The sequence below is a fragment of the Dunckerocampus dactyliophorus genome, chromosome 10 (assembly GCF_027744805.1).
Source record: "Dunckerocampus dactyliophorus isolate RoL2022-P2 chromosome 10, RoL_Ddac_1.1, whole genome shotgun sequence".
NCBI classification, from domain to species: domain Eukaryota; kingdom Metazoa; phylum Chordata; class Actinopteri; order Syngnathiformes; family Syngnathidae; genus Dunckerocampus; species Dunckerocampus dactyliophorus.
Window position 1 is genome coordinate 17,285,719 of NC_072828.1, and position 26,606 is coordinate 17,312,324.

The 26,606-nt window shown below is 40.7% G+C and overlaps 1 protein-coding gene across 1 annotated transcript; it reads left to right on the plus strand.

Moving 5' to 3' along the window:
- Positions 1–948: 948 nt before the first annotated feature.
- On the plus strand, positions 949–26,606 carry rnf11b (ring finger protein 11b). The gene is made up of 3 exons (XM_054790005.1): positions 949–1,419; positions 18,042–18,211; positions 21,628–26,606. Exons 1-3 carry the CDS (start codon positions 1,297–1,299, stop codon positions 21,797–21,799), a joined length of 465 nt encoding a protein of 154 aa, XP_054645980.1. The 5' UTR covers positions 949–1,296; the 3' UTR covers positions 21,800–26,606.

Consider the following 26,606-nt stretch of genomic DNA (forward strand, 5'->3'; position numbering starts at 1 on the left):
TGATAATGGCCTTTGAGGTTGCCTTTCCTGCTTTTTTTGTGTTAAAAGAACATATGACGAGGGCCCCTGGCTATGTTTACCCCCAAAATTGTTAAGTCCGCCACTGGGTGTGGCACAGAAGTTAGAGAAAAATAAAGAGAAACAACTTTTTCAAACATGCTAAGCTTACCTCAGTTATGTTTAAAAGTGCTGTCCATCTCTCCAAAGTACACTTCTTATAACCAAAAAATTAAAAACACCACCACCGGCTGGCTGGCATATATTACCAGTGGCGGAGCCTGACATTTTTGTATGGGGGTGGCCAAGGTGAGACCATTACTCATAGTGGTGGCAATAAATTGATACTTGAAACGTCTAGATGGCCAATGTAGTGGCCGGCCACAACGTAGCTCCGACATTGTATGTTATCAATAGCGGTTAAAAAGAATAGACTAACAAATAAATGTCTATTTGTCACAATTCGAAGGTGGAGCGTGGCTGTAACGTCGGAGCAAGAAAAGCGCGGAATATACACATTCGAAAGTTAGCGTCCCCGTGCAGTACCTAACCAAGGCAGACAGCACCGTTTAAAGGCATTGATTTCCATTACTGCATCTTTGAATGGAGTTTGCATGTGTGAGTTCTCTCCATATTACGGCTCCCTCCCACAGTCCAAAACGTGCCTATTGGGTTCATCGGAGAGACTAAATTGTAGGGTTTCTAAACACAGGTTCTAAACACAGCAGTAAAAGAAAATGTCCATAAATTGCGGCTTATGTCCATAAATTGCGCCTCAAAAGTCTCATTTGACTACGCCTATCTCTATTGTTTATGTTTACAGTGAATTACAATGTGATAAATCTGATTGGCCTTGAGCAATTGCTGCGTGGACGTACTAGGTCTCGGGTTGGCTAATTCTTCGGTGGGCGGTGCTTTAGTGTTGCTACATCACTTGTCTTTTGTCCGCTGTTCAAGCAGCTGAAAATTGGAAAGTCCCTGACAGCCAGGAGAGAGACGGCTTCCGGGTAGGACCTACAATTATAAAAATGAGGGGTGCTAGTCCTTTATTCGCCCCACTTCCGCCATGGATTTAAGGAACCAGCAGATGTGATTTCACTCGGAATTGTATCGTAGTGAATGCTCCAGTGCGAGTGCTGGCTAGTGGAGCTAGCTCTTTGTGTGGCTAGCTGCTAGGATGTGTTGTTGTTGAGCCAAGCAACCCTCCCGTCGTTCGGTAGAATAAATAATCAGTAAAATTCAGCCTTGTTACATAAGAGAGAAGAGGGGAAGGTGTTCGGCTAAAGAGGAAGGAAGGACATGGGCAACTGTCTGAAGTCGCCGACTTCGGACGACATTTCTTTGCTCCATGAATCTCAGTCCGATCGGGCCAGCTACGGAGACGGCGCTGACACCGACCAGGAGCCACCGCCCCCTTACCAGGTAACTTTGTCAAGATAATTAAATTCTAGACCATGTCACAAGTCACAAACATATATATTATTACTATGTTTTTGTACGCGCAAGGGGGAAGGGGTGATCAGCTGTTCTCGGGCCCTCAGAACATGGGCTGCTTTGACAATAATCCGCTTTGTAATATAGCTGCACGGCATGCATCATTCATGCTAGCCCCGGAGCACTGGAGTTGACTGCCAGCTAGTTTAAACTCCGTTTAAATGCACCCTAATGACTTGATAAGAGGCAAGAGAGAAGCTCATTGCTTTTTCATTGTGTATAATGTGTATTGCATTAATAAATTCAACCACTGATCTTTCCGTGCACAGTCAAATGATATTTGTCCCTCTCAAGTAACCAAAACAACTGCAATAACTTAAACTCCAGTCACAATATTAAACGTCCATCCATCCATTTTTTTATACTGCTTGTCCTAATTATGGGTCACAAGTGAGCTGGAGTCTACCCTATCATCTGATTTTAGGCAAGAGACGGGTGTACAGTCTGGACGGGTCACCAGTCAATCACAGGGTGCATACAGTACAGACCATGGGTCAGCAACCCATGGCTACGGAGCCACATGCGGCTGTTCAGCCTCCTTCTTGTGGCACCCACGCTGAGCACTGTAATTTTTTTAACAACAAAGTGGAGGAAATTTTTGAAAAGAGCTTGAAATATCCAACTCACCACAAGTCCGTGAATGCATCTACACTGCATTCTGAATGCTGATTGGATGAGCAAAGAAAGAGAGAGAGGGGCCAGTATGACACGAAAAAGACGTCTCGATGAGTGTGCTACCCCCGTGGTAAGCTAGACCCTAAAAAGAAAATAGAATGAACATATTTCTTTGCCTTCACTGCCAATGACGCTGGCTTGATTTATTTATTTTTTTTAATGAAACCTTTATTTAACCGGGTAAGTCCCACTGAGATCAGGATCTCGTTTGCAACGGCAACCTGGCCAAGAGGTCAGCAGCACATGTCATAAAAATACCGCAAGGTGATCTAGTGGTTAGCATGTTGGCCACACATTCACAGTCAGGAGATCGGGAAGACCTGCGTTCGAATCTCCGTTGGGCATTTCTGTGTGGCGTTTGCATGTTCTCCCTGTGCGTGTGTGGATTTTTTCCGGGTAGTCCGGTTTCCTCCCACATTCCAAAAACATGCTTGTTAGGTTAATTGGCGACTCTAAATTGTCCATAGGTAAGAATGTGAGTGTGAATGGTTGTTTGTCTATATGTGCCCTGCGATTGGCTGTCGACCAGTCCAGGGGTGTACCCCGCCTGTCGCCCGAAGTCAGCTGGCATAGGCTCCTGCATACCCCTGCGACCCTAATGAGGAGAAGCGGCATAGAGAATGGATGGATGGAAATTACAAACAATAAATAAGGTAAAAATTCAGCAATTTTGCACTAAGAATGCAACACTTTCAAGGACAGTAGCAATTAAAAACACAATCATTGATCATTGGTATCTCGCTGCCTTGTATGTAAAATAGAACGGAAGGCTTTAACTGTGATCAGTTCGGACATTTTCAGTTCAGTCTGTATTGTGTTCCAAACGGTGGGGGAAGCATAGCAAAAAGCTCCTTTACTAAATTCAGTTGTAACTCTGGGCACCTTTTTAGGTGGTGAATTGTGAAAGACCGTAAGGCATAGGTGTTTCTTGATTTCTGAAGCAGAGAGCTTAGGTAGGATGGAACTAATCCAAGGAGAGACTTATAAATCATCCAATGTGTATACCTCCGGGAGCTCAAGGAGGACCACTCTGCTTTGGCATGGAGCTCACAGTGGTGAGTGGGGCAACCACAACCAGTAACAAAGCGTCATGCACAATGATCAACAGTGTCCAGTGCCGAAGACATTTTAACGAGGCATCCATGTACAAAAACATCACCATAATAAATCAACGACAGAAAGATTGCACGGGACAAGATATTTCCGAGCTCTGAGGGAAAAACAGGATTTATTCCTGTAATAAAATCCAAGTTTCACCCTCAATTTACAAACTAGATTGGCAACGTGAGCCTGGAAGGAGAGTTCTTGGTCAAGCAAAAAGCCAAGATACTTTCAACTAGTGACCATCTCTATCTGTTTGTCATTTGTAGTGGTAATGGTCTTCACAGGCCTTGTAACTTCATGTTTATGAGAGAAAACCATAATTTTAGTTTTCTCTGTATTTAAAACCAGTTTCAAAGATTTTAAATGAATCTGTAAAAATGATAAAGCCTGGGCAAGTGAGGAAGAGCAGCAATAAATGACTGTGTCATTGGCATAAAGGTGAAACAAGACATTTGATAAGTTATCACACAAGTTATTGATATAAGTAGTAAATAAAACTGGTGCCAAGATTGAACCTTGAGGTACTCCTTTAGGAACCCGTGTGCTTGATATGTGGCGAGAAATTAGTAAACAACAAAAACATGTAACGCTGGAAGACGTTCTCAAAACAAGCAAGCAGCTTTTTCTGAAAAGTACCCATCTGCAGATGGCCCTAAAAGAGCGATTTCGGAATTCCTACGGAAGGTTGAGCAAACAAAGCAAGCAAACATACTTTCAAGAAGTAGATGAACGCTCCAAAGTCAACTACAGCTGAGCTCGTAAGAAGGGGCAAGCTGTTCACAGATGGAGAATACATGAAGAATCGTTCATAAAAATATGAAAGTATCTCTTCTCCGAATAAAAAAAAAAAAAAACACACAAAATTACTCAGAAAATGAAAGAAATGCCTCTGCTGCTGCAGTCCCCCGCCCCATTTTGAAATACTACTGGGAAACTGATATCTATTTATTTATCTGTACTGTACAGACTGAACGCAAAACTGAAACCAGTTAAATCATGCTAGACATGCTAGCATACATGTAATTAGGCCTGTCACGATAAGGAATTTTGCTGGATGATAATTGAAATTATTGCAGATAAACGAGATTATTGTCAACATTATTTTGAAACCATCTCATATGGTGTAATAATGCGAGTTCACTCTATCAATGGCAATAAACTTAAATTTCATCACAATGTTTAACATTGTAATTGGAATGTCGAGAGCAGAGAAATGACCTGGAAATTCACATTGTGTGTTAATGCAGATGTCAGCTCATTTGCATATACACTTCCTTGCTTCACTTTTAGCAACATTGTGTGGAATACGCTGTTTACTTTTAATGAGGTGTAACGTTTTGTCAAAGTGAATTTGGTCAAAGTACATGTTTTGGATGCAGCCATATGCATTTGGTACACAATGAGGTGTTATACTTCAGAAATCATGGCAACTGAAACGTAAGTTACTCTGTTTTGTATTATTTATTGAATTGTCTTTGTCACAAACTGTTTTATGTCACAAAATGACTATGCGCAAATGGGCTGAAATTGACATCACATAGTGTTTTATACACAACAAGCACGATTAATGTATTCGACAGTTTCTCCTGTTTATATGCTGTATATTTTCAATCCAGTCACTGTAGTCAAAGTAATTGCATTGTCTGGCTGGTACGCCTGTAAATACTCTCATTCGCTGGTACCCCTTTCAGCAGAATCACCTATTTGCGTTTGTTTGCTTGTTACTCCTCATGACACTCACTTGCAGCACTGTGTGTACACTCGCGAGTGTCATTGTCAATTTATTGAGGCCGGCAAAATTCACAAGTTAGTTTTTATGTATCATGCGGTTAATTTATTTTTTGGATTATCGTGACAGACCTACGTATAATACACATATGCTCATAATTTTATATTGTAAGTCCCACTGGTGCCCCTGCAAAGATGTTTTGCTTGGTGACAGCCATGTTTTCAAACCAATCTTGCTCAAATTTAACATTGAACATTGACTTTGTCATTTCCATAAAGGTATGTACCACATTTCGTGGTGATGCAGCTAAAACCCCTAAAGCTAAAGTGGGTGTTTTGTAGTGCACATTGAGCTGTGTGAGGAATTTCAAGTAGAGCCGAAACTTTGGGGTTTAATAACTGCGCCACCGTGTGGTGTATTTGTCAAAAAAAATGGTGGTGTCCCGATGCAACTTTTTCACTTCCGATCCTATCCCGATATTGCTACTTTGACTATTGGCCGATACCAATATCGATCCGATATCAGCACCTTATGCATACTTTTATTACTTGTTTTGCAGCATGGAATGTTAGAAAAGGCTTGATAAAGTGATATTACTCAAACAGAGAATAATAGTCAGCAACAGTAGGCATGACAAAACAGGACCCATTTACTTCTTGATGCATTTGGTGTATAGTTTTATTGACAATAGGCATAAAGTAGCGAGACTCGACGTGCTCAATGAAGCGTTTAAACCTGACATTACTCACCACTGACGGGGGCTGGCGCTTTTCTGTTACAGCCAGTAACTTTTTGCCACCCCGTGGGAGTTTCTCATGCTTTGCAAATGTGTCAAATAGCGATGGATGTTTCAGGAAGCCAGAGCGATACGAAAATCCTCCTTCAAATGCACAATGAGTTTGGTTGAATTAAATTATTATGCGAAATCAGTATAGGATCAGGACACCTCTAGAAAAAATAATAGTACAGGCAACACATTGGAGGTGCATGTTTAAAAAAAAAAAAAAAATTATTATTCTTTTTTTATTCAGTGAATCAAGAGTAGTTTCACATTCATAGAATTCAGATGAGTCGTTATTTTGAACTTGCCCAGGACAATGCGGAAGGTCCTAGAAGTCGGTGGCACTTGACCCTTGTGATTTGAATTTAATTGTTGCGGACTATTTAGGAGTGTGACGAAATATTGATAGATATCGATAGATCGCAGAACTATCGCAGTGTTTAACCCTACGATGGATTATTGATACGCTCTCGCCATGTATCGTTTTTAAAAAATTATTATTATTATAATATAGTCGCCATAAAGTTCTTTCATCGTTCCTCCTCGGTGAGTGGAGTCACACCATTTTTACATTTCATAGCTCCTTGTGAGAGTGGCAGAAAGTTGGGCGAAAGTCTCAGGAGAAGAAGAAAAAACAAACAAACGCCGCACTTTGGCAGACTCGGGCGGTGAAGTTAAACAGAAAGACGCATCGACATAGTTGAAATGAAAAGCGTGGACTCGCTTTGGCTTTCATAGCGTGGATGGGACAAAGCTGGATAAGGACTTGGCAGTGTCTCACTAAAATTCGACGCACGGGTGGCACGACAAATATGCACATGCACCTCATTCGTCACCACACTCGTGGAGAAAACTGTGCCTAGAAAGAGAAGTGTGGATTTTTCTATTCAAATGCTAAACGTTTTGTTGTTCAATTAAGAGATGTGTGGTTGGTTTACTTCTTTTATTGTTAATATCGTCCTCATACAGCTCAACCTCATCCAGATCATTTCTGTCTCTTTCTGGTGATTACATCACTACTATTATACTAAATTAATATTTATGTTTGTTATGCTTCAACTTAGTAGATTTGATGTACTTGAGAGACATGAGATGTCCTGTTTTCTGAATGAGTTTAAAATACTGCCAGACACCTGACAATGTTGGTCAGACACCTAAAATAAAATCCTCTTAACACTTATGCTGCACTAAAACCGTGTCATCATTATTTTCTATTGCTATTTGTACTTAGTTAAAATATGCTGCAAAATATAAACTATGATATTATGTTATTTGTTTTTGTTTCACCCTTCCGCTGTATTGAGATACTGTATTATCGTTATCGTGAGCCATGTATTGTGAGCTTGCGAATCATATAATATATCCTGAGGTACCCATCCCTAGTGCTATTTACCCTAGTGGGTGAGAGTGGTATTATTTTAACAAGATGTAGCTAAATAAGGTAAACCTAATACTCAGTTCTACTCCACTGCAAACTACAACCACAATAATAAACATATTGTTAAATGAATACCTCATTATTATATTTGTAAAGGTGGACTGTCTGATGCAGCTCTTGCATTGGATCTCATTAGATTGTGCAGGTGTGTATATATATATATAAATATGACTCTGATTATTAGTATTTTCCCCCTATATTATTCGGTTGTGGTCATGTCTCATGCAGAGCAGGATGTAAATGCCAGCTGTGGTGTCACAGAGCAGAGATCCTGTCAGGAAGTGTTTCTTACAATCTCCCGAGAAGAGCTCTCTTCTGAGCTTCTCAGCCTAGTGGTCTAAGTGCAGTTTGTTTACACTGATAGAATTTCACAAGCGGCTTAACTAACACGTTCAAACCTACATTTATAAAGGACTCTTTCATAGCCACGTCCAACCCCCTTTTCCCCGCAGAAGACTTGCAGCAACCTTGCACAAGCTGAGAACACGACACACATTTTTGGCCTAACACACGTTTTTTTTTGTTGTTGTTGTTGTTTTTTAAGAAGTGCCTTCCTTTCATTTGTACACTGTACGCAAAATAATTAGGCAAGTAGTTTATTTGAGGATTAAGTTTATTGTTGAACAACTGCAGTGCTCTTGGTCAATCCAAAATGTTAATAATCATTTTAAGAAAGTAAAAGTGAGGTTTTGGCTTTCTTAGAAGAATGTTTGTGTGCACAAATATTATGCAACTAAAGGAAAAGTTCCCCATCTCACTTGTTGACTTAATGTATCTGTTAGTCAAAAAAGTAATTATGTTTATTTTTATATAGCACCACAACACAACAGAAGTTCTTCAAGGATACATTTCTTATGTTCTTATTGAACAGTGTTATACCATATCTTTGTATTAAACAAACTAAATAGCCTTATCAGGGCTTCAGCCTGCTTGCCACTAAAATATGAGACATTGTGAGTGAATTTTTCATCTACTCATGCATATATGACCAGGTAAAAGAATATGTCCTTTATTGAGTTGACAAGGGTTGTCCCTTACTACCGAAATAATGAAAAAGAGTCTGTGAAATGTGTAGTCAATTGCCGACAGCTTGTCACAGTCTAAGCCTATATAGTAGATGCCAGCATGTGTGATCGCTCACGTTTGACTCGCATTGTTCAACGAGTCTACCATCTTTGTTTACACATTTTGCCTGACTCCACTGTCTCTCTGGCGACAGCTAGCTAGCTAGCTATAGGTATACACCTAGTCTCTGGTTGACAGATTCAAAATGTGCCTTTTTAAAAAATAAAATAAAATTTGACGAGAGTGACATTTTTTCCTTAAAAGAAGCAAGAAATGCGGTTCGTTTGGAGCTCATTTTTGTCCCACAGGGAAACTACGCTGGCTGTCACGTTCATGTAGTACATGCTAACTTACTTTTTTAAAGTGTTATTTAACAACCTTGCTCTCTTGTCACCCTAATAATAATTATGTCTTGTATTCAAAACACTAGTTGTGTGTCAAAGGTGTTCAACATAAACATCTAGTGTGTCCAGCTTTAAAATAGTGACGCTATCATGGGATCAGGTAGCTCGTGAACTACCAGTAGCTCACCGTCTGATCAGTTGAGTAGATCACCAAAGAATATTTGCGTCAACTCTTAGTATTTATTGTAACTGTTCAATTCAGACATGATGCCTGTATCTAATGACAAATGACCACAAAATAAGATAAAGACAATGAGCACACTGAGTGGAGATGTGCTTTGTTGCCAGTCACATAAAACGCAAATAGCTCACCTCTGCTTTCTTTTTGTGAGAGTAGTTTTAATCGTGCTGGAAGTTGGATACACCTGCCTTATCATAAACCTAGACACTCAGTTTATACTGTTTTATATTAAGGAGGACAGATTTCTATTAAAAAATGTAATTGCTATATAATTTTGTTAATTGTGTTATTTTTAACTAAAAAATATTTTATGAAACAATTAACTTCCCATGTATTAGTAGTATTCTACATGCATCAAATTAAATTCAGGTTTGTGTCAAATAGTACATAATTTGTGTCATACAATTAAAGGCAACAGAACACGGCATCCCTTATTTATTTTTCCAGAAGTTGTCAACCTTTCCAGTTAATTTGCCGATTTTATTTTATTCTTATTGAATATTTTTTGTTGCTGACAAACTTGTGCTCCACACTCGACAGTTGACAGTAACAGTCACATGCAAATGAGGTAGTTTGGCAACCCACATTAACTCCTAAACAGGAAGAAAGGAGACAAGAAAGAGCGTGGTATTGGAGTTATAATGTTTTATGATGCCACCAATGAGGCATCCCAGAAGCTAGGGACACAAACAGGGTCGATAGAGAGGACGGTTGTCATTTATTGTTTGAGTATTTATTAGTAATACAGTGAAAATGAGAGGAAATGTAAATATTTACTTTGCAATTTTGAATGTCGGTTTATGTCGGTTATGGTGATTTGTCGAGCAGCCGGTGAGATGAGTGTTGACTCATTGCTGCGTGAGCAGACGACTGGAGATAAAATGGCACTGTTTGCATTAGAGAGCGGCTGAGCCGTGACCTGCAATGCCCCCTGTGCAAGCCCGAGAGAGGCTGCAAGGTCTGCATGCTGCTGTCAGAAAGCTGCACCAGAACGCAAGTTGTTCAGAGCTTTTAGTCAGAGATTAGTCAGCTCGGTTATAGAAAGCCAGAATACAAAGAATTTGAAGAGATGATGAAACTAAAGAATTTCCCCGGCGGCCACAACATTTATAAAAGCAGCAAGCAACGCTTGTGTGACCCGCATCCTGCGAGCACAGTGGGGATAATCGTTTTTTTATCCTTTTTTATGGTAGGTTTTAACAGCAAGATGACAAGACTATCAACAAAAATCCAGAAAAAAACATTAAATAAAGACCATAAATGCATTAGAATTTGAGTGAAATAAGTATTTGATCACCAGGCATAACATTATTTAGTACTTTGTGGAGGAACCCTTTTACAGGTACTCTCCAAACCCTGACGGTTTTGAGGCTGTCCCTATACAAGTCAGCTCCCTCCTCAGATTTTCTTTGGGATGCTTTCCCAACGGTCTGTGGCAGTCAGAATGCTTCCTGTTTGGTAGGGGATCAATCACCTTTTTCACTAAATCAAGTACAAATTAATTTATAACTGTAATGAAATGTTTTTCCTGGATAATTTTGTTGATATTCGGTCCCTCGCTGTTCAGATAGACCTACCATAAAATTCTGGACTGTTCATGTCTTTGTAAGGGCTAAGCTAGCCCGGGGACCGTTCAAAGTTCTGTTACAGTCCCGACAGTATTCAGCATCCTTATGATGTTTCTACAGCATAATTGGGCAAGATTTGGAAAGACACACACCTGTTTGTATAAGGTCACAGAGTTGACTGTGCATGTCAGAGCAGAAACCATGCATGAAATCAAAGGAATTGTCGGTAGACCTCAGACAGGATTGTCTCGAGGCACAAATCACGAGAAGGGTAAAGAAATATTTTTGCTGCTTTGAAGGTCCAAATGAGCTCAGTGGCCTCCACCATCCAAAAGGATGATATTTGGAACCACCAGGACTCTTCCTAGAGCTGGCCGGCTGTCTAATTTGAGAGATTGAGGGAGAAGGGTATTTGTCAGGGAGGTGACCAAAAACCCAATGGTTAAAGCTCCAGAATTCTTTTGTGGAGAGAGGAGAACCTTAGGACAACCATCTCAACTGCCACTCCTTGGCAGCAAGCCTGGGCCCGTATTCACAAAGCTTCTCAGAGTCCTCTCAGAAAGCTCCTAATTTAGCCTAAAAATTCCTTGCAAGACATCTTAGCTTAAGAATGATTAAGGAACGTTCTGAGAGCAACTCTGAGCAAGTAGAGGACAGAATTTTTTGTCTTGGTGAGGAGGTGTGGTTGACCCCGTTGCTAGGTATGACGCATCTTGTAAGAGCTGTAAATTGGTTGTTCCAAAAAGGAGGAAATACACCAAAAGAAAGGAAAAAATGTGCTGCGCGTAAGGAATGGACAGTAAAATCAACCAATCATATAACTGGGACTATATTAAGAAAAGTAACTGTGACATTAATGCTATCTCATGATGATAAAACTCAGCAAAATTAAAATTAATTATGGCTCCGCTTCGAAAGGTTTGAATGCACATTATATCGATATTCTTATTGTTATGTTTGTTGTCCATGCTGGTAATTTTGCTACTTAACCCTTTAATTGCGACAAGCAACATTGCTGAATTAAAACAATAATAATAATAAAGTGATCCGATATCAAAGCATTTCCATTTTTAGTGAGCATGTTTCTACATTTGATACCACATCCTAGATGAATATAAGCTTAGTAAAATTTGCTTAGTTTAAAGGTGGACGCTTAGACTCAAAACGGGGATTAAGTTATGTAGAAAATTAATTGCTTTAATTCCAGATGGATATATATACAGTCCCACCTGCCTATAGCGGCCACTGAAAAATCCCCCGCAGAAAATTTACGTGTTATAGATCCTGTGTATAGCGGTCACCTATCTAACGCGGCCAGCGGCCACCCATTTTGTATCCGTTGGTCAATATCTGACCGCATATAGCGGCCAAAATGCCGACTCAAGCAGAAGCTTCATGCACGAAAAAGTTTTGTTTTTTAAGCAATGAAGCCGTCGTGTGTAGACTTTAATTACTGAGTCGTAGCTCAGTCACAATCATTCACAAGATCCACACAAACTGTCAGTTGTTCCACATTAAAAAAAGCCATCTTCTTTGGAGCTTGTTGCAGAGAGTGACACAGTTTATTTCCTGGTGTGAGACAATATGCACTGGTCAATGCTGTAATGCCTCTTGTTGTGGGGAAGGAGAGACTCACGTCGCCGATGCACTTTAATTGCTTTATTAACAGCGGTTTATTAACCTAGTAGTTCTTTACAACTTTTATCCGCAGTCCCACAGTGCCCTCTACTGGTCAACATGTAACAGTATAATTATATGTATCTGCAAACACAGCAAGCTTCTAATCACAGACGTTAATATGTGCGCGCACAAATTCAAAATGGCTGCCAACCTGTCTATAACGGCCACATGCCTACTGTATAGCGGCCACTTTTGCCGTTTTCCCTTTGGTGGCCGCTATAGACAGGTTTGACTGTATTTAATGTAATGATGACATACAAAAATAAAGTCAAAATATTAAGAGAAAAAAAGTTGTAACCAAACAAGAAAAATTCATAATTTTACAATAACTAGTTAGCTCGCTATATTTTTTATGCTTAAAGCCGTGGCCGTCTCTTGTGCCACTGAAGTGTTCCCATAGCCTGCGCATTAGAAATGTGGCATAAACAAATAAAAATAGGAGTGTAAAGATGACTATAGGGGTGTTATTTCATGTCTACAGGGCTCTAATAATGGTAAAATACATATTTAGAAAGTCATAAACAGGTTTTCTATGCTCCAACCACGAAAATATGTCATAATAATATTGAATCCTATTTTGTGTCATTTTGTGTTGTGCTTAGAACTTTAAGGGGGGAAAAAAAGTATTCCATTTTAGAATAAGGCTGTAACATAACTAAATGTGGAAAAAGTGCTGTGAATACTGTCCGGATGGACAGAACTTTGAATGGTCCCCAGGCCATCATTTTGTAAGATTCTCCCCTTACAAAGACATAAACAGTCCAGAATTTTATAATAGGTTTATTTTAACTGGGAGGGACAGAATAGCAAAAAATATACAGAAACAAATATAATAAAAAAGTTGTACATTTGCATTTGATTTAGTGAAATAAGCATGTGATTTCCTACCAAACAGCAAGTGTTCTGACCCCCACAGATTGGTTATGTGCTCTGAACTTATCTAGGTAACCAGAAAAACTTTGGCAATTTTTTCCAAGTTGGCTGCCAAGGGTTGCTGAAGATGACTCCTTCTCAGCCAGAAAAAGAAATGACTCAACACTGGTGCAATGTTTGCACAATTAAAGACACAGCGACATATGGCTTTTCATTGCTAGGCTAAAACAGGTGTTTCCAACTTTCAACACTATTTGAGCTACTCTACTCGGTGAGCTATGTGTTCTCACTTAAACAATGTGGTCATTATCTTTATGTTGTTTTTGGTAATTTGTCATTAAATAGAGCCATAATGTCTGAATTGAACAGTTTATAAAAAAAATACTAAAAGTATAGTTGAAACAAGTGTTCCTTGACCCTTTTGGTGAGCTCACAAGCTACCTGTGGGAGAAACCTGAGCTCAAACTGTGCTTCTATTTGATTTTAAAATGGTCACAGTGACGCCTCCTCTACAGTGACTTTAAGTTTTTGTGCCCTTACAGAGGAGTTCAACTCAAGTGTAACTGACTTAATCACACTCATGAGTCAGGATTGAGTTGTCCTTGTATGGTAACAGAAACATGGGACAGTACTGTAGATTGTTGACATTGTCCTAGCATTAGCTCAAAACACAACCATGTGGATCATTGCGCCACACTACGAGTGCCTCATCGATATTTTTTAATGCAAAGGACTCATGTTATTGTATTATGCAAAATTGACAGTCAGGAGATCGGGAAGATCTGGGTTCAAATCTCCGTTGGGCATCTCTGTGTGGAGTTTGCGTGTTTTCCATGTGCGTGGGTTTTCTCCGCGTACTCCGGTTTCCTCCCACATCCTCCCGCATGTTGGGTAAATTGGCGACTTAAAATTGTCCATAGGTATGGATGTGAGAGTGAATGGTTGTTTGTCTATGTTTGCCCTGCGATTGGCTGGCGACCAGTCCGGGGTGTACCCTGCCTCTCGCCTGAAATCAGCTGAGATAGGCTCCAGCATACCCGCGACCCTAGTGAGGATAAGCGGCATAGAAGATGGATGGATTGACGTTTTAGACAGTCGTGTTGTTTATGCTATTTTGTGCTCATTTGTCATTATATAAAGGCATAAAGTTTGAAGTCAACAGTTTATCATAAAAAAAAACTAATTAGTATAATAACAACCAGAGAGTAAAGTTGCTCAGTGACACTTGAAAAAGTTAGTATGAACCCCATGAACGTGATATCCACTTGTGGCTTCCTCGTGGGACAAAAAAACTAACTCCAAACTAACCGCATTGCTTGTTTGTTTTAAAAGTAAAATGTCATTGTGGTAAAGTCACATTTGGAGTCCGAAGACCAGATGCTAGGCTGACAACCCTAGCTAGCTCGCTAGTATGACGCTAGGAAGGACCCAGATGCACTGACACTGGCTGGAGAGAAACTGTGTTTTCCCGTGTTTGTTCTTTTCGCCAATGCAGAGTACAGCCAGTGACAGCTAGGCAGAGCGTGTAAACAAAGATACAAGAATAGTGGAAAAGCAGTAGGTTTGGTGAGGGAGTGATCAAACATGCTGGCATCAATTGGCGTAGCCTGTGGCAAGCTCAATACGAAACGCAGCATTTTGTTGGCAAGCCTACGTAACAGCAGACTTGTAGGATTTGCCGCCGCACGGCAATCGCTTTTTGTGATTGGCTTTGAAAGACACTTATCGGCATACGCCGATCACGTGTTTTTTTTCATTAGTGTTTCTCAACTTCTTTATCAAACTTTCTTTGGCACCATATTGGGTTATTTCGGCGAGAAACTCTATGGAATATAAATGCCGTATATAAATGCATATACAGTGTTGTGAAAAAGTAAGGTCGGTGTTCATGGCTCCACCATAAGTAAGACACTGGGCAAAAACATCCTGCATGGCAGAGATCCTATCACAAATGCTTGATTGCAGTTGTTGCTGCTGAGGGTGTCCCAACCAGTTATTACGTTTAGGGGGCAACCACCTTTTTCACACAGGGCCATGTAGGTTTGGAGGAATAGCACTGCAGAGATATTATTTCGCTTCTTGTCTGCGCTCATTTTCTCACAAGTCTTCCTGAGATGTTGTGATGCTTTGGGCATAGTTGCAGCATGGCGAAGATGGGAGTTTTACATTCCAACCAATTGTGCCCACCTCCCTCCCCACACACTGTTAGCAGCCTGAGGCCTGACACCCTCTGTTGCTATGCGCTTGTTAGTTCAGCAGCCAAGGTCTTGCTTGATAAATGACACCCAAGTTCTTAATGTTGGCCTTCCCTCCCTCCCCCCATCCCTCTTTTCACCCAAGGCAACTTGCTAAACTCTGTCCCCCTTTCCTGCTGGGCTCCCAGTCAATGCGAGGTTAGAACAGTTACTGCAGCCCAGCTGACACACCATGTCCAAAAGAAGGTAGAGGCCTATAATAACAATTAGACTGCTAACGTTGCACAGCTGATGCCACACACACGCGCGCGCGCACGCACGCACACAGACACACAGTATGATGGCTGCCCCCCCCCCCTTTCAGGTGCATGATACTTAAATTCCCCATGCCTGGCTGCCATCCTTGTTTGGCATGAGTGAAAATAGGAGCAGTTCCTGCTGTAGCACCAACTATGCTGACTCATGGCCACTCTGTGCTTACAGGCTTTTTTTGCTTATTTTATTATCTTATTTCCAGCTAAGTGAAGAACTCATCAATGCAATAGACTGCAAACAGTATGTATCTGGAGTATTTACGGATCTGACAAAAGCATTCAATGCAATAAATCATAGCTTAATAAATTAGAACTGTATGACATCAAGGGTTGGTTTCAAATTGGGTAAAAAAACTACTTCATGACAGGAAGCAGTTGTGAAGCCTTCATCATCATGCTTGGATATAATTTGTGGCGTACCCCAGGGGTCAATACTGGCCTGACCAAAATTGTTTATTTTACATATAAAACAAAAATCCCTTCCTTATTAGAGAATAGTGATACTACTAATCATCTACGATGATGATGATGTAGTTATGTAAGGATTCATGTAAAATAGACTGCAGATTGCAGGAGATTAGGTTTGTTTACACTAAAAGACCGACTACAGTTCCCATAATGCTTAGAGTGGAGATTTAGGAAGTAATTTAGGAAGTAATGATGCTAATATCACGTATTATTATTAATATTTCATTATTAATATGAAATAATAATTAGGCCAATGTTAGCAGACGTATAGGGCCGCAAGGTGGCCACACAGTCAGGAGATCGGGAAGATCTAAGTTCGAATCTCCGTTGGACAAGGGAGTTTGCATGTTCTCCATGTGCGTGCGTGGGTTTCCTCCGGGTACTCCCGCTTCCTCCCACATGCATGTTAGGTTAATTGGACACTCTAAATTGTCCATAGGTATGAATGTGAGTGTGAATGTTTGTCTATATGTGCCCTGGCGACCAGTCCAGGGTGTACCCCGCCTCTCGCCCGAAGTCAGCTGGGATAGACTCCACCATACCTGCGACCCTAGTGAGGATAAGCAGCATAGAAGATGGATGGATAGCAGTGTATGTCACAATAGTCCTTTGCGTGAGTCAACAATACGTCACCACCTATTGGTCACCACAGGGTACAGCATTCTATTGCCGTAAAATATAAAAATGTAGACATATTTCAAGGATGAAAAAAGACAGTTATTGCTCCAATTTATTTATTTGTTTAAATGGATAAGGGATAATATGCCAAAGTTGAATGTTCATAAATGAAAAGACCAGTAGGGTGTAGTTAGTATAATAATCAGTGTTAACTTCCACATTTATACGCTTAGCATTATTCTGCCAGCGGTCCTCCCTCGCTCTTTTGCCGGCGACAGTGATGCTTTTGGCAGTGATAATCTTTTGGGAACTCCTCATAACGCTCCATGATTACTTGCTCATTTTTTGTAAAATACACCAGCTGGGATGGCTACATTTTTGAGTGGAAGTAGAATAAAATGACGTCAAACTTCCTGACTCTTATGTGAGCGCGCACTGAGCACAAAGCCGAGAACCGGACTTGACACAGTAAGTTGATAACCACCGTCACAGTACCGTTTAACTCTGTTTGGGGAAATCAGGTTTTATTGAGCTGCATCTTGACCACAAAGCCTGTGTTTGTTGAGTTAAGTCCCTTATTACACAATTGAAAGCAAAAAACAAACAAAAAACAGTCAGGCTGGTTGCCACTGCCAACAAGGTGTCACATATTTTTTTTGAGGAAGTTGGCAACCTTGCCAGTTAATTTGCTGATTTTATTTTATTATTATTTCATATTTTTGTTGCTGACAAACGTCTGGTCAGCACCACAGCCCAGTAGTTGACAGTAATGCACAAATGAGCTACTTTGTCAACGGACTCTAAAAGAAGAAAAAAGGAGAAGAACACCAAAGGAGAAGAAGGCGGGCCGATGTGTGAAAAGAAGGCAGCATTGAAGTTATCATGTGTATGATGTCTTCTAGAAGCTAGGGACAGAAACAGGTTGGTTAGAGAAGACGGTTGCCATGTATTGTTCAAGTATTTATTGTTCTTGTAATAAGGTGAAAATGAGAATAAATGTGAATATTTGCTAGATTTTGATGTGTGCCCCTAAATTTTCTGCCTGCGCTCCAAAATTAGGTGCCACTGTGCTCCTCGTAAAAAAAAAAAAAAAAAGAAAAAGTTAATCTGGAGGGGTTACTGTGCCTCCTTGGCTGAGGTAATAATCTAGTAGCCACGGAGGGTCCTGCTGCCTTTTCACATGCCGTATCAGACTCACTGCTAGCTCACAATTTAGTCATTCATTGCAGTTGTCAATGACCAAAAATTATTGGAAGAAATTTTTAAAAGCCTGCAGTCACTATGAAAACCCGCTCAGTCACCTGCGTACATTTTATTGTGCCATGTACCAGTGACAATGTAGAATACATGCACACATGACCCATGAAGATAAAGAAGTGTTTCTAGAACCTTATAGGTTCAGATTTGTGTTCTTGTGTGATATAATTGGTAAATAGTATTTTCTCCTCTCTCTGCAGGAGCAGATCCATGTTCCTATCTACCACCCGACACCCAGCCAGGCCCGTCTGGCCACCCAGCTGACAGAAGAGGAGCAGGTGCGCATCGCCCAGCGTATTGGACTGATCCAGCACCTTCCGAGGGGCGTTTACGACCCCGGGCGGGATGGCACTGAGAAGAAGATCAGAGAGTAAGTAGAAACAATTTTATTCGTTACACCTGATATGTTAATTGGGTCCTCCGCATTTTTTTTCAAATATTGCCTTAAAAAGTAAATATGAAGAAGATGGCATCATCGACTGACCCAGGATACATAACTTTGTGGTTTGCATTGGTTGACCTTTGTGAGAAGCACTGTCATCCGGGAAAAACTCAGAGTAGAACTGCTGCTCGTCCGCATCGAGGAGCCAGATGGCATGGCTCGGGCATCTGGTCAGGATGCCTGTGTCCGTGTCAGGGCACGTCTGACTGGTAGGAGGCCTCTGGGGAAGACCCAGGACACATTGGAGAGACTTTTTCTCTCAACTTGCTTGGGAACACCTCAGGATCTGCCAGGAGGAACTGGACGAAACAGCCAGGGAGAGGGAAGTCTGGGCTTCTCTGCTTAGGCTGCTGCCTCCGCGACCTGACCTCAGATGAGCAGAAGATGGATGGATGGATGGATGGATGGACGAGCTTCCACTGTATTAGTACAAACCACATGGGTGTGCGGCCTGGGGGAGTCAATTCTAGCACATAACATGTTTTTTATTGGTATGTAGCATATTACAAAACAAAATTGAAACAATAGATTTCAAAGAATAAAACATTAGGAAGGAGGATTAAGGCCACTCTGAAATGGAAAAAAATTAACATTTACAAAAAATTAGACATAATGTTATGAGAAAGGGTTGAACATTACAAGATACCACATTAATACTATATTGACCCGAATATGAGATGACCATAAGATAGCGTCAAGAAACCATGGAGCTGTGATTGCATTCAGTTAGGGAAGAATTTAATCAACTGTCTCCAAATTGCACACATTTGGAACCCTTATTTTGTTTAAAAAGTGACGAAGTATCATTCTCCAATTTCTTAACGTGTTTCGTTAAGTATTTCATGTCGTCATCTATTTTGTTTTTAGCGCCTTGGTATTTACAGAGCTCTCCTTTCTCATGTCATTAAAGGGTCCCTGACATGATTCATCAACTTTGCTTAAATTTGTAGTTCATTTTGCATTTGTAGTTCATGGCGCCAGTCATGAAGACCTAGTTCTTGCAGGTCAGCGTCATTTCCGGATGTGACATAACGAGGGTAATACCGCTCAGCTAAAGCAGAGTAAACAAACGCATCTCGGAGGTAGATCATCGACTTGGTTCAGTATATTTTTCATCAAGATAGTAGTCATGCCAAAATGCTGTGTTGCTGCTGAATGGTCACAGTATCTGAGTGATCCTGTAGGTTGGTTTTCTTTTCAAAAGACGAAGGTCCAAGACAACAACGGACAAAGCAAGTGCAGAGAACAAGAGACAGATGGACGCCCACTTCGAGTTCTGTGCGTCATGATCATTTCACTGACGACTGCTTAGAAGGAACACCTTTACAAGAAGCATTTGGCTTGAAAGTATGGTGTAAACGCATTTTCAAATAGAATGCTATTCCACGGGTACCCAGGAAAAAACATCAACGCAACGAAGCGTCAAAGTTGGCTCAGGAGAGAGTAAGTCATGTCTTGTTTACATGTCCTCTAAACACTATTCCACGATAGCGATAAGGCTGCAAAGCATTAGCTTTTCACAGTGATATGTTTACTGTGGGGTGGGCGGTGGTGGCAATGGCGGTCATTCATCGTGGACATGAGGTCACATGTACATTAAAACACAGGCTATAAAAACCACTTTACACACATTTAGAAGCCGCTAACAATAACTGAAGGATAAACAAACCCAGAGTAACTTACCCTTCTGTGCTTTGAAGGCGGCCAATCTCCATCTCCATGTTTTGAGTCTCTGTTCTGCAAGTTCTCTATTTCATCTCGAAATGTTCCTTCCTCCTCAAACTATAGACACATCACTTAAATCTTCACTATAATCAATATAAACATCCTCCGTCTCGTACACTATGTTCGTGTAGCTGAGCAAGTGTTACCCTGATTACGTCACACCCGGAAATGAAGCTGAGCTGCGAGAAGTAGTTTGTCGCGGCTGGTGGCATGAACTACAAATGTCATTTTTTCGAATTGACCATTCGCTTTCAACAAATCAAACATTATTACATATAGAACATAATTACAAACAATATATAATTTATTCAAGCAAAGTTGATGAATCTTGTCAGGGACCCATGAACTCATTCAATCCCAGACATTTTTCAAAAGACAATTCCTTCAGCACCGGCCATTTTGGACGATTTTGACTGATTTTTCAAGGCACACAGAATATTATGTTCTATGGCTATATAAAAATGGAACCTACCAAAAGTAAGATTAGACTCTCATCTTTTATCAGGGGGAAAAAAAGGTTGTTTCTACTTTTTTTTCGATCTTTACTAATCAGCAGTAGAACATAGGTAAGTTTCAGGAAAATAGCAGTTCCCAAGAAAAGATACATTTCAAGCATAACTTTCACTTTGACACAATATTTTTGCTTTTGTGACAGCTCAAATATCTAAACAACTATACCACAACATAAACAACACAAAAAAGGGTTGTTTTACATCACACTAACAATTTATTTACAAATATAACACCATGAACTATTTACAATTTTTGCATTTGGAACTAAACTGTGTGTGTGGGCATGCATTAAAATTTCCCTACAATACGTAAACGTCTGCACACTACACTCCTCCATGCTCTTCCGCATCCTCCTTGCTGTCCAGTGTGTTTTTATCTGCAAATGATCCATGTCGAGCTTTTATCAAATGCATTTCTGCCACCTCGTGGCTGTTTTTATGGCTGAAAACTGCTCTAAATGTGACATCTATTGGTGTGCATTTGCATCATCACCTCTTTTTCCCTCTCACGCAAAAAAACGTAAAAGGCGTCTTTGGGATCTGGCGTTCGGGTTTATAAAAACGTATAAGTATGTATTTGGTATTGAACGAGTTTATCTCCTTGTGAACATCCGAATTCCCCTTCCTCATGTCGTTCCACATCACCATTATCTCCCTCCCATAGTGCAACAGGTTCCTGGCTCTCTCTCACATTGTTCTCCTCTGCATTTGCTGAAACAGAAGCCTTTTTCTGCCCATGAAAAACATTGGTAGTCAACACTTTTGAAATTGAGACGTATCTTATCTTGCTATTGTCCATAATTCAAACCTTTGTCTGTATGTAACTTTTTAGACGAGTTAGATCCTCACGCCAGATTGTATTCAAGCCAGTGGTGTCGGCAAACAGATCTGACAAACTCACTTCTTCACAATGTCTTTCTGGCTAGACTCTAGCTAGCATACCAAAGTTTGGACAAGTCACCACCTGATACTCCTTTGCCAAAATGGGCGTGATAAGAAGACAGCTAGGCGTAAGATGTGGACTCTCGAGCACTGCTTGGATTATCAGTGCAGTGAAGTAGTAACCTGATGGAAGAAAATAGTAAATGTGTGCATTTGTGTCCGCAGGTGTGTCATCTGCATGATGGACTTTGTGTATGGGGACCCTATCCGGTTCCTGCCGTGCATGCACATTTACCACATGGACTGTATAGATGACTGGCTGATGAGGTCCTTCACCTGCCCGTCCTGCATGGAGCCTGTGGACGCCGCACTGCTTTCCTCGTATGAGACCAACTGACAAAGATGTGCCTACGCACGTACACATTTATCTACACATACATACACATAATAGTGAACACATCCGGGATTAGTAAAAGCAGTCAAACATCGGAGGCCAGAGTTCACGAATAGTGGGCCTGCTGGTCAGGATTGCATCTGGGAAGACGGAATGAGAATTTTGGAGCAAGAAAAGCAAAGACTGGAGCAAAAGGGTAACTTGTGATGACAAAGCCTTTTACACCAAGCCCCTTTTATTGACCTTAGACACGGACTGTGATGTCACACAAGGCAATATTTGCCCACCATGATGTCTTCTCTAGAAACACTGGCTCCAAGCTGCACACCTCATGACAAAAGAACAGCTGCGGTCTGCAGAGATGCAGATTGATCTCCCATGAGAAATGTCAGATTGATCGTTCTGTGGCGTGGTTACACTCCTTTTGTTTTGTTTTTTTCAAGTCAGCATAAGGGCTGTGGTCTACCCCCACACCCCCCACCCCTGCATGGTAAAAAAAAAAAAAGAAAAAAAAAAGCTCACCTCAACCAGTTTACTCTGAAAGCACAAATGTTTGTCTCAGCGTCTCCTTTGTGTCTCCAGCACATTCAGATCTGGTATACGGTGATAAGGACTACAGCATTTGAAGCGCGTTGGATAAAGAAAGGGATGTCAGCGCCCCACTTTTTTTCGTCTTTTTGCACAGTAATCAAGTTTGTGTTGTCCATTCTTCATGACGGTGGAGCATTGCGGCCTTAGTTACATGCGAGTGAAGGTCATTCTGAGCTGCTAAAATGTGTGATGCAGGAAAGGAAGGGAGGGAGAGGGAGAGCACAGATTGTGTCCGATTGTGTATTTTTTTGTGTGTATATGTGTGCGATATGGGCTGTCAAAAATAATGCGTTAACGGCTGAAATATTTAACGTACGCCATAGTCGGCAGATGGAGGCAATTCTAACACCACATACAGAATTTATCTCGCTAACACATCTCTCCATCCATCCTTGGAAAAACGCTTCCTCACTCTCTACCACATTTGCGCGAGGTGCGTTCATGGACACGCTGAACGCCACAACAGCGTCTTTATTATGCATGTATGTGTGGTCTTAATAAACGGAAAGACAAAGAAAAACAATACATAGATATTGTTATCAGCATTTAAGTATGCTCGGAAACCCCGGAAAATACAGCGTGAATGTGAACATGTGCATTCTACTGAAATTACGTGGTGTCTTTGAAGGCAACCCTCATTGTTTACAATGTTCTGCTACAGTTAAAGAGACTACAGGCAAATAGATTTTCAGACGTGTGGCGTCTTTTTGCTTAATTTAATTTTTAATTTCATTTGGAACTGTTAAAACATACAGCTATATGTACAGTATGTCCTGTCATTGATCTTTCTGTTCATAAAATACGGTAAGAATGGGAATATTTCAGACATAGTTACAAATTATGACTAATGGTGATTAATTAATTTGAAAACTGTGATTAATCTGGCTAAAAAACTGTAAGCATTTGACAGCCCATATAATGTGTGTGTGTTTGTGTGTGTGTGTGTGTGTGTGTGTGTGTATATATATATATATATATATATATATATATATATATATATATAAATTTTTTTAAACCAGTTGAAAATTTCAAGAATTTATATTTTGCACTGTTAGTAGACCTTCAAAATGCAAAAAGAAGAAGAAATAGGAGTGAGACAAACAATTTATTGCAAACAACTATTAACCTGAAATGACTGTTCATTAGCTGGTCAAAAGTTTAAGACCATAGCTCAAAAAAACCTGAAACCCCCCCTAAAATAGAAATACAATTTAAAAAAAAAAGGACTCAGATGCTGCGCCATTCTTGTTAATCACCTCAGGAGGCTAGTGGGAATGCTGCTCCAGGTGGTGAAGATTGCTTCACGGAGGGCATCCACTGTCGGGAACTGATGTCCATTTTTGTAAACTTCCCTTGCCATCCATCCCCAAATGTTGTCAACTGGATTTAGATCAGGGGAACATGTAGGAGGGTCCAAAAGAGTGACGTTATTCCTCTGGAAGAAGTCCTTTGTCAGGTGGGCATTGTGAACTGCAGCGTTGTCCTGTTGGAAAAAGCCAGTCATTACCACACAGACGAGGGCTTTCAGTCATTAGGGATGCCCCCAGCTGCCGTTTGACGCCCCTGCACAACCTGAAACTCCATTGTTCCACTGAAGGAAAAAGCACCCCAGATCATGAGGGCGCCCAAACGGGCAAATTTTGAGACGAGGCCTTTGAAGACGTTTTTTTCTTCTTAAAACCCTTCTCTCGCAGATGCCGTATGACGGTTGTTGGACTGCACCCTGCACCAGTGACAACCTTCATTTGGGCCGAGGATGGTCCCGTGTCTTGGCGGACAGCCAATCGGATCCTCCGGCTCGGGGCCGGTGACATTTTTGAATTTTTGGGTCTACCACATGACGTTTTTTTGTTTCATAACGCTCAGGATCTTTGAAGAACTTTCAAATGACTGTCTTACTGCGTCCGACCGACCTCAGCAGCACTGGCGCGCTGCGAGGGGCCTTGCTCATGCAGCGCAACAATCTGACCACGTTCAAAGAGAGAAAGGTTGTTTTTTTCTGCTGTCCAGAGATCGTGACAGTGGGAATACCTGACAGAAAATGACATTGAATCCACAATTTTGCCAAGATGTGGGCCTTTTTATTCATATTAATGCTTGTTCGCGGTAAATTGCTTACTGAAAATGTTTTTTGTCTCACTCCCATTTCTTCTTTTTGCTTTTTGAAGCTCTACTTAGAACCTCCAACAGTGCAAAATGTAAATTATTTACACTGGTTTGAAGATTTTGATCAGGAGTGTGTATATATATATACACACACACACATTATATTGTAACACACATGTCGCAAGGATATCACTTTTATATATACACACAGAGTATATATACTGTATATATATAAATATGAGAACTTGCATTTTGCAGCGTAGGGTGCAGTTTTTTTTATATGGCGGTCCAAGTACCTGTACATGAAGGTAAAGGCCACGTGCAAATGTACAGTATCTCACAAAAGTGTGTACATCCTTCACATTTCAGCAACCAGTTTCATGACAGCAGATCTTCTGGAAGGGCAACACTAGAAATGAAACTTGAATGTGCTTAAGAGTTGTTTGTGTACATGTTGCTCATTAAGAAGACGTGAAATGGAAGACACTAATTTACTTTGGTTAAAAAAAAATGTCTTCAAATACTTCTTAGTCCCATTTATTTAATGTATTTATTAACTGAGAAACATTTACGGTATGTTCTTACCTTGTACCTGTAAATGAAGTTCCTTCTCCTGGAAAAGCTCTGATACTTTGGTGGAACAGTGTGATCACCTCCTGGTGAGTTTGGGTATATAATCCTCCATCTTGGCAGTCAAATGTATTCATTCATTCACAACAGCATACAAATATCTTGCGTTTGACTTATTCCTCTCCACCTGTCAGAATAAATGCAATCTTTTCATCTTTCTATGGCAGAACGGCAGTGAAAAGCATCTTCCAGCTCAAACGCGCCCCCACCCGTCAGGACGTAGCGGTACTGCAGGTGCCTCCCGTATGACATTTCGCTCAATTGTATTGCCCGATTAGCAAGAATACACAGGCTGCATAAAGTCCTGGTTTATAATAAATGTTTCTGCAACATTGGCGACATGCTGACAAACAGAAACTGGCAGGCGCCACGAGCCAACTCTGTGTGCACTCAGATGGTAGGCAAGGCTTGCACGCTAATGCAAGAAGATACACTACCAGTAGCAATGTGCAAAGTCAACCATTTTTACTTGAAAATGTTAAAAACAACTGTAATCATGCAGAGAAAACATTTACAATACGGTTCAATAGACAAATATTTTACTATTATTCGAGGCGCTGCCTCCCCTGACTGCACGTCACTGCTCAACGCACAGTTGTTATTGTTTAAATACAAGACTAAATATACGATGTACCTTACTTTGAAGTTATTTCTGGTATGGTATAGGGCTGTTGATTAGAATGTCATGATAATGTCATTTACAGAGCAGCTGTCTCGAGGAAACGGGTCAGACTGAGCTATGACATCGATACTGTGAATGATAATACACGTAAGATGCAAGTGGTAGTGTGCGAGACAGGATTGGACCCGCACTTAAAGTGCTTTACGCACAATATAAACCTTGCAGTCCAACCTACCTTGGTGTTTCCAGCCTCACTCGTTATTTTTCATCGGAGCTCAACAGCTGCGGCAGTGTTCATCTCCGAGCGGAAGTTGTAGTAATTCTACATTTGATCAAAGTCAATCAATATACGATCGCTGCATAAGCCTTCTTTCGAAACATGTGATACAAGCGTCGAATTCGGACCGACATCCTAGTAGTGCGCTCATGGCGTCATGGGAACTGTTCTTTTAGCATAAACAAAAAATTAATCTACTGCAATCTTTTAGATGTGTCTTTACATCACTACACGCCAACATAAATGGTTAGTACTTGTAGCTATAACTGCTGTCACTATTTTCACTTTTAGCATTTTTAGTTTTTGTGGAAACAAGTTCCAACATTTAAAAGCACAATGCTTAGGTCATCCATGCAAAATTACGAAACATTTCAAAATGTACCTGCACTGTATTGTGACTCAGTTAAATAAACTGTTTGTCCAGTTCCATATTCTGTCATTGTTGTTTTCTTAAAAGTCATGTTAAAATATCTGTCTCGTCCTGTTCCCGTGAGCCCGATATCATGTATCGTCTCGTCTTGTGACATCCCAAGTATTGTCCAATGAGAAGATGTACGGTAATAAAAATGGTTGCTGCAATGTGA